General features: G+C 33.4%; 2 protein-coding genes across 2 annotated transcripts; one reads left to right on the top strand and one right to left on the bottom strand.

The window, feature by feature from the left end:
• The first annotated feature begins 1,508 nt into the window (after positions 1-1,508).
• On the top strand, positions 1,509-3,261 carry LOC111372094 (E3 ubiquitin-protein ligase ATL41-like). Its single transcript, XM_022994264.1, has one exon. It carries the CDS (start codon positions 1,728-1,730, stop codon positions 2,454-2,456), a length of 729 nt encoding a protein of 242 aa, XP_022850032.1. The 5' UTR covers positions 1,509-1,727; the 3' UTR covers positions 2,457-3,261.
• Positions 3,262-3,352: 91 nt separating this feature from the next.
• On the bottom strand, positions 3,353-5,017 carry LOC111372095 (PLASMODESMATA CALLOSE-BINDING PROTEIN 5-like). Its single transcript, XM_022994265.1, has 3 exons — positions 4,625-5,017; positions 4,469-4,496; positions 3,353-3,704 (listed from the first exon to the last, which is right to left on the bottom strand). Exons 1-3 carry the CDS (start codon positions 4,962-4,964, stop codon positions 3,557-3,559), a joined length of 516 nt encoding a protein of 171 aa, XP_022850033.1. The 5' UTR covers positions 4,965-5,017; the 3' UTR covers positions 3,353-3,556.
• Between the last annotated feature and the right edge of the window lie 4,445 nt (positions 5,018-9,462).

Below are 9,462 nucleotides of genomic sequence, written 5' to 3' on the forward strand. Positions count from 1 at the left end.
AGAAGAAGAAGGACTAAAGTCATAACAGAGAATTTGTTGTTAAAAATTGAATTTGAGAGGAGATTTATGTGACTCTTAAGTCTACATAAAGTGTAGGTATAATGGTACACGAATGTACGCTTTTATGATGTTTTTGTTTATTTTTCTTTTTAGGGTTTATTAAAAAAAAAATGTATGCTTTGTTATCATCATTCTCAAATTGAAGAATTTTCAGATCCATTTGTCATGCAAATGAGAGGTTCAATTCGTTTGTGTTTCAGAACTTTTCAATCTATACGGGAAATTCATTTTCACTTTTCGATCTATGAAAATTGTCTTCAGTCTCAAGAAGCTATCACTGTCATGGTTTAATAAAATTTATACCTAGTCTTGAATCAAGAAGAAGCATCATGGTAGTAGAGGCCGAATCAAATTTTGTCACATACTCCCTACCTTTTGATTGGGGGATGTTTTGTTTGGATACAAATAATAATGTACCCCATTTGGAAGCTTTAATTAAAATGGAGGTCTTAAATGGGTAATATTTGTTTTTGGAATGGAAGAATAGGAAATTACTCATATCAGAAAGTTCAAGTACTTCATCAACACGGTCTTCGTAAGACAATCCTCGTATCCTTCTGCTCCAAGTCGCCATGCTATCTTTTTCAATCTCATAGAAGATGCATTGTTAGTCAACCCGCAAATCGAATAGAAGTCTGCTAAAGTTCGATCAGCTCGGAAATTTTTAAAACTAGAAAATATATAACAGAGTTGTGGTCTACCTCCATGAGGTACCGAAGTAGAGAAAAATAATAATAATAAATAAATAAAGCTCCACGAATGACACGAGAACCGACCAATTATCATATCAAACAATTAACATTCATGTAATTATTTAGTTTCACTCTCAACGAGCTTTTATTTTATTTTCGTGATGAAAAATTTGAATAATGCTATTCATCATTATTTCCTATTTATCTGATTTAACATGAATGACACGCTATCACATTTTTTTTTTTCCAAGGAGTTTGACTTTTTTGTACAACTAAAACTTCACTTGTGTCGTGGCATTACATCTTTAGAGTGAATTTTTGAACGCCGTTCCCGACTAAATTGTTGACTTATAATGCTGGACTTTGACTTCTGCCATCCGTTCATACACGCAGTTGATTCTTCCTTAAATTTGTGGAAGAAAATCATAGAAAACGAAATCATAACATATTACAATGTGGCAATTAATGAAATAAGCAAAAAGATGTCCATACGAGGTCCCTTAGTACACCACGCCGCGCTTTTGTAAAGTTGCGGGTCGAGTTGGGTTAGGTTGAGCCGTTGAATTAACTATTCTAGATGCGCGATGCATTAGGACGAGAAAATAATTACCTTGTTTGAGTCCACATTTTTTTTTTTTGGAAACAAATCATTCTTAAATAGTGTTTTAACTTCATTTCAATTACATGTTCATCAATAAAATAATATCACACACAAATTCAAAAATTTTCTTTATTTTTAAATCATACATTCTCCACCAAAATACTATTAAAAAAAACATTTTTCTTGACAAAAATGGGGGCTAAAACAGAGGCTAAATTAGTCCGAAGTCAATTTTCCCTAGTCAATCTATTGAATCCTTATTTTCTTCTTCCACGAAACATTCAAGATAAACAGCCATCTCAAACTTAATTAAAATCTGAAAAATACCAACCATTCCATGCTCCAGTCCTTCACCACCACATCCAAAATTCACAATGGGTTCAGATGATGTTCACAATGAAAAACCGCACTTTATTTATCGTAAAAGCAATTATGATCTTAACAGTAAGATTATGCTCACAGCCATAATTTCATTATCAGTTGTAGTTGTACTTGTCACAATCCTCCACATATATGTAAGATGTTACGTTCGCCGCCGCCAGGCCCGAGGACAGACCGGCCTCTTCAACTTAGGCTACGTCATAAGTGCTGCCCCCACCGAGCCACTGCCACTGACGACTGGCCTCGACCCATCAGTCATGGCCTCCCTGCCTATATTTGCGTTCAAGAAAACAAATGGAAATGATAATGATGATCAGATGGGTTCTTCAGTGGAGTGTTCAGTTTGTTTGAGCATGTTGGAGGATGATGAAATGGCAAGGACTTTGCCAAATTGTAAGCACACTTTCCATGCGGAGTGTATAGGTAAATGGTTTGGTTCAAACTCAACTTGTCCTGTTTGTCGCACCGAGGCTGAACCGAGGTTAGTGGTGGCCGAGGCACCAGAAGGCACAGCCGGAGTGGGAGGAGCAACACCTTCTGCTCCACCACTGGAAGGGAGGTCATCGTCGTTAGGTGGTGGAACACAATCATCAGCCAGAATTAGTGGATCAAACTCGAGGATAAGTTCATTCAGAAGAATTCTTAGTCAGGAAAGATCATCACGGAGAATTAGATCATGTGAAGAAGATGGTTTACCAGATATTGAGAGAGTAATTATCTAGCAAATGAGGTACAGGAAACCAATACATGCATATAGATATTAAAATATTTATAGATTCTATACGTTTGTCACTGGATTTCTGTGAAGATTAATATTTGGTTGGTGGTTTGGTAAAATAGATTTCGATTAATTTATTGCTTTCCTCTTAAAGAATTCTTGGGCTTGAGCAAGGGATTTGTTCGTTGTATTTGATAATATAATTTTCTAAGTCAAAGTTAAAATTAGTTACTTATTTTTATAAAAACAGGTTGTTAACAATCTTAACTAGGTAGCTATGCATGACGTCAAAACTTAAATGCAACTTCTACTAAAAACTTTCAGCTGATTGACACATCAAATAATACTAGAGAGACTGCAGCAAAATTGAGATTATGGACTAACACAGAATTGACATGGAGATCATAGAAATAATTAAGACAGAAATATTTTGCTTCTATCTGGGAACAAAGTTCAGATAAAAAGTAAATTTACTCATATTTTTTGTATCTTAAAATACCTAGGAGTTCCAGGATATTGCAGATGGGACGTATGATGGCAACGATATAGCTATTAACGTCTACTACATAAAAGAAATTTCCTAGTACACACTCATCCGTCATCCAAACAAAGAGCTTCAGTTATTGTACTTAAATTACATAAAACATCCAACGAGATATCTCAGTTCTTGAACTCAATTTCTAAACTTTAAATGCGTCTCTTCTCGCCAAAAAAATGCATATATCATGAATTTCAGATGCCAAGAAACCAAATAAATGAGAAATAATAAGGCATTAATTCACAATAGCATGACAAATAGTAAATGCAGGTACCCAATGACCGAAGTTTGAGACATGCTCCAACAGCCAACAAACAGCAAACAGATTTCACATTTGAAAAGAAAATTACAACAAAGAAATATATCAGGTTAAATGGAATTGGATAAACATTAATTATGATTTAACTACAGATCAAAAAGAAGTATTTAGGTAATGTTTCATATATCAAACCAATAACCATTAAAAAAACTATTGAATACCTGGGCTACGTCTTTTCAAACGAAAGCCTTTGCTTTTGCCCATTTTTTGATACGTACAAAATACATATACTCGAGATCTGCTACCATTAGAAAATTAATATGATCCCAAAGAATGAAGGAAGTGTGAATAATCCTCCATGCAATCTGTGAATAATACAATGACTGCTAGTCAGATCTCCATTAGCTTGCCCTGCTGTCACGGACCCTGTAATGCCCACGTTACTCGTGCTTAAACTGCACAACCATACATAAGTAAGTGCTGAGATCAGTAATTCAAAGAAATGAATCATCATTTTTATTGGTAAGACATGAATCGTCTTAGAAAAAAGCAGGAAAACAACATTGCAATTGAGCCCATAGTGTCATATATCATAGGATTAAAGTATCCAACCAGATTATTGTGCATTTATAGCTTGACCATGAAATGGTCCGACTATAAGTTTAACTCAACTTATGGTACATGAATGTTGAATATAATTTTCGTAGTCCAGTCTTCCTCCCTTGTACATCCTCCGATGCTAGTTTGTTTTGGAGGTGCACATACTGGAAGAGCGAGGAAAGAGACTGAACTGTAAAAATTATCTTCAATAATGAACCTATCTACAATTCTTAGTTTTTCCACACCCACATAGAGCACGGTTTCATACGCCAATATGCATCAATTAAAATAAAAGTCACAATGCACAACCTATCTTCAAATGATTTTAAAAAAAGAAAAAAAGAAGAAGCTAGACTTACATTCATAAATAAGCACAATAAACTACTTAATTACCCATTTTTTGGTTGAAACTTGACTTTATCACACTGTTTTTGTTCCTTTTAGCCATGAATTAGCAAATTTAAGCATTGATCCCTGTATTCTTTTAATAATTGAACAAAATCCAATCATAACATACTAATGATTTGAATAAAATTATCATAAAAAGTACACAGGAGATTATCACAAGAAAGCACCCAGGACCATTGAGATTCATACAATGCTTTTTCCAATAAATTACCTGGATGGAAATTTGCAATTGTTGTAACCTGAAAATCAGCAATACAGCCAAATTAAATAATAATAATAATAATAATAATAATAATAATAATAATAATAATAATAATAATAATAATAAAATCAAAAATTAACTCAAGAATACATATACTTTACTCACTAGGGTTAAGAGAAGTGAGAGCAGCAGTGTTACTAAAATTACAGCTATCCTGAGTAAGGCCATGCTTGAGAAAGTAGTCATTGAAGGCATAAGACGCCGTGCGCTGGATGTCCGACGAGTCATAGCAGGGCCCATTATTCTGAATGAGTCGACAATCCGCTCCTCCGGGCCCACATGCCCAGTCCAATGCTGATTGCAGGGGAGCATCCTCTGCGTTGTTCTTGGCCACGCACCACAGTTCCACCTTCGCCGTCCCTCCGCCGCCGCCATGGGTCGCAAAAGAGGCGGAGATGAGTGAAAGGAAGAAAATTAGAGCATGTGAGAAGATTCGAGAAGCCATTTTTTTGGAGAGAGAGGGGCAAGTGGGAAGTGGGAACAAATGTAAGAAACGTAGCCGTTAAGAACAGTTTCATATGTTTTCAGCCCGTTTGGGTAATATAAGTTCAAGACAAATAATCAATATTAATTAAATCTTTCATGAATTTACAATTTTTCAATTATATATTTCAAAAATTTCTATTATAATTTACTAAAGATCTTGTTTTAATTCTCACCAAACACAATAGGATTGTCATATACTGGAATTTTGACCGTTGGGTAATTTTACAGCAAATCAACGTCGTTTTATATTTTCTACTTTTTACTGATTTTATTTTTGGATCTTTCATTTGAATATGGTGTCAATGTTAAAGTTGGTACAAAATTAAGGTCATGTTACATGTACGTCGAGGTTTACATAAAGAATTGCATAATATCCATAATGCACTTTACTATTTGTTAATTTAAAATACAACCAACTTTTTCACCTAATTTTTTTCCTCCACATCATTTTCGATAATCGCTTATGTACCATTTTTATGTATAAGTAACAAAATTCACCAAATTATTAGGAACATTTTATTAGAAGAAATAATATGAATCTTACAAAATGTGTTAATCATAAGTAATGGTAGTTTGATACTACAGTTAAAATTAATATTTGTCAATAACTGAATAGAAAAATAAATTTATGGACAGAAGAATTAAGCTCCCGTTTGTCTTTCATTATTTTATTTATTCAAACTCAATTTTAATCATATAGTCTCACAATAAGGTGTTTTACAAATTAAGTAAAAAAATTTCTACATTTTTTAATCATACAGTCTCATTCTTGCCAATTTTTTCTACATTATCTCATTTTTCTACAATATTTGTGGCAGATGATGCGACAGCGTTAAAGAAACTGTCAGAAATGAATAAACACGATACCAAGCCGTTGAATTTATCTGACTGTTTTGCCCTCAATTAAAAAATAAAATTCTAGTTGATAAAGTGCTACAATTAAGGAATAACATTTCAAATGGAGGGCAGAAGTGGAAAGACAAAAAATTCTAAATTCAATAAAATGTCTGAAAAGTTTATGCTTCAAATTTTTGTCAGGCAGCCGTTTGATTTTCTGATTGGGGGCCCACTATTGTTGACAAAAATTGGAAAAATGAGGAAAAAATGAGAATAAAATGGGGGCCAAACATGCGCATTGTCTAAAAATTTATTATTCGAAAACTCATTTTTATTAAATAATGGTATACAAACAGCAGCCAAACGTGTCTGGGAGAGTATTTTGCAATTGGAAAACTTTAGTAGTGGTGGTCTCCGGTGTTTGGAGTCATTAGCTGATATAGGTTGGTAGAAGTAGCCACCCTCAAGGACAAGCAAGGTAGATCACAGCACACTGATGCAAGGCCATCGACCCCCATAGGGCGTTCTACCACTACACCCAGGTAGCGCTCTCCCACTACGTCTAGGGAGCGCTCTACTATAACCCCCAAAGGGCGCTCTACTGCTATCCCTAGAAATCATTCTACCACTAAGCGGAATCCTCAACGGGAATAATATTCCTTGTCCAAACACTTAGCCATAAAACCTTTAATGAATCGACAAGGTTACATGGCCGATGATACAGGTACAATCTTCAGACGGGAAGTTAAGGACTCATCACTCAGAACGTGGGTGTAGTGGGAATACCATCGTGGAACACCTGGCACCACAACCGCCCAGCGGTTACCTAGTGCCTATTATCTATAAATACCCCCGGATGTGACACGGGTAAGGGATTTTTTCTAGCTCCCATTCTCATTTTTGCCATCTGAATTTCAAGTATATTCTTTCCAAGTCTGAAAACTAATTCTCACGCCGGAGGTAAAACGGGGGAAAAAGCCCCGCCTTCATTTTTCAGGTCTTGCATACTTGACGGAGTAGTGGAAACGCCAAACATTACCGAACAAACAGAAGGGTGTTGAAACATCGCCCTTTCATTAGCTAAAAGAACCTGCAACATTATCAGGTCCAGGACCGATATGGCCCTGGTAAAACAGCAAAATCCTAGCAAATATACCTATTTTCCATTTTCATATTGTCTTTGTTTGGTTTGAATTTTAAAAACAAGTTAAAATTTTAAATTAATATTAATTACGTATTTTGTAGAACGCATAATATGTTATGGGGCCCATAACTTTTGAATCATCAATTTTATCAATTTTTATTAAAAATTTAATCTTAATCTACAACAAAAAGGGCTTAATTTTGTCATCGATTATCTCATCAACAATGTTCTAAAAAGGTTTTTAACAAAACTATAGTTCAGCTTTTAAATTAGAATAAGAAAAATATAAATATAAATGTCAAGAAAATTTGAAGGAAAAAAAAAAAGAAGAAGAAGAAGAAGAAAAATGATCCCAACCTCATCGTCAACCTCACTTCCATTGAAATTGGAATTTGTCTAGTGGTATATAATGGGCTATACCGAATAGTGTACACCCCACTCACATGGGTGTGAGACCCATTTGAAAGAAATGATATTTTATTCGAGTGAGTCTCGCGTCCATGTGAATGGTATGTACACCATTAAGTACACCCCAATGTACCACTAGCAAAACCGTTAAAATTGTCGTGTAGAATTTTCCAGCTCAATAAAAGAGTATATCCTCGTCCCTCGTCTTCTAATGGTCGATTTTGGATTGACTGAATTGAATTGAAAGTGTTTAGAAACAAATGGACCGTCTCATTGATTTTGTTAAAAATGTTCATTTTTCAAAAAATTGACAAAATATAAATTTGACTTAAATTTTTAACTAAGTGCTTGTTTGGTAGAGATTTTGATAATTGATTTTTTGACCGTTTGAAATAAAGTGAGTCCTATCTGTGAGAGAAAAATTCAAAAATGACGGCTGAAATAGTGAAATAACGGTCAAAAAATTGATTTTAATTGGATTAATAGCTATATCAAACGAGCTCTAAATCAAATGGCTTTAAAAAAAATAAAATGAAAAAGCGTTCCTTTACTTGTTTTAATGTTGTTCTTGGCAAGGAACTCCATTGACATTACAATAATAAGACATATGACATTAAATGATAAATATAATTATATATTGGACTTTGCAAAATGTATATACAAAAAAAAAAAAAAAACCCTCCGATACGATAAAAAGAATAAAATCATATTGAGATCCTAATTGTACGACTTTGGTATGATGTTCTTCCAACGTGGATTCACATAGAACATTGCGCCACCATACGAACATGGTATATAGGATAAATATGAGGTCCAAACTGAGAAGTGTTGCACCCCGTCGAAATGAGTGCATGTACATCACACCTCTTATGGTTGTTGCCAAAGCTATGAGTGAACCTGAAGTAAGCCGTGGACTTGGATATATCAAAGGATAAGAATGCCTCTCAAATTCAATCATAAACCATTTTGCCTCGGTTTTATGTAAACCTCCCTTCACCCCCACCCTAGGAGCTAGTAAAGAAGGGCTCATTGGGGTCTAATTTTCTTCATATCTAACAGGACAAATAAATAGGAAGGGATGGTTCTTTTATTGCATTAATCGAAGAAGAATTAGAAAAAAGATCTATCTATTACTTTGAGTTACATAATGTCACGTGTCACTCTATTAGTTATCAATTTAATATACAATTAACTTTTTCATTCAATCTTTTTTCTTTATATAATTTTATGTAATTTATTATGTATATTTTTCATACACAACTAGTTTTTGACATGTGCATTGCACGAGTTTTTTATTTATTGTATTTTTATTAGCGTCAAAATTGTAGATTTTTCAAAATTGGTTGAAGATTCGAAGTATTTGATAAAGTCTAATCGTTTAGTTCATTACATTAACGCAGGATGCATGGAGTTACATAATCTATCAAATATAACTTTTAAAATTAATCTTTATAAAGCAATATATTTTTATGATTTTTTTTGGAAGATAAAATATAATAGTACTAAAAAATATAAAATAATTAAATTTTTATTAATTTTAAAAAATAAAATATTCCTCCGTTATTACGGAGGCTCGTGCTTGAGCCTCCGTAATTCTAGAGGCCTCAACACGAGCCTCCGTTTAATGGAGGCTCATGCGTGCTTGAGCCTCCGTAATTATGGAGGCTTAAACGTGTATTTTTTTATTTTTTATTTTTTTCATTGGCTCTCAGTACAATAATTTAATTTCATTTAATTAACTTAATTTTTTTAATATTCTTAAAATAAAAATACATAAAATAATGGAGGCTTACTCTTTCTCCATTTTTACACGCTACAATCATGCTTCTTTATTTCTTCACACTATCTCTTTCACCATTTTCTCACGCTATCAACCATGTATCTTTAGAAAATTTATTTTTGAGCATATAAGTAAGTTTAAATAAAAATATTATATATATATATATATATATATATATATATATATACGTAAAAGGTATATAATAACCATTTGGATGATCAAAAAATAATTATAATCAAAATGTTTACGAACCGTTTAAATAATAATTTATTGAGGGGGTTAATTCAA

The sequence above is a fragment of the Olea europaea genome, chromosome 23, assembly GCF_002742605.1.
Source record: "Olea europaea var. sylvestris chromosome 23, O_europaea_v1, whole genome shotgun sequence".
In the NCBI taxonomy this organism is placed as follows: Eukaryota; Viridiplantae; Streptophyta; class Magnoliopsida; order Lamiales; family Oleaceae; genus Olea; species Olea europaea.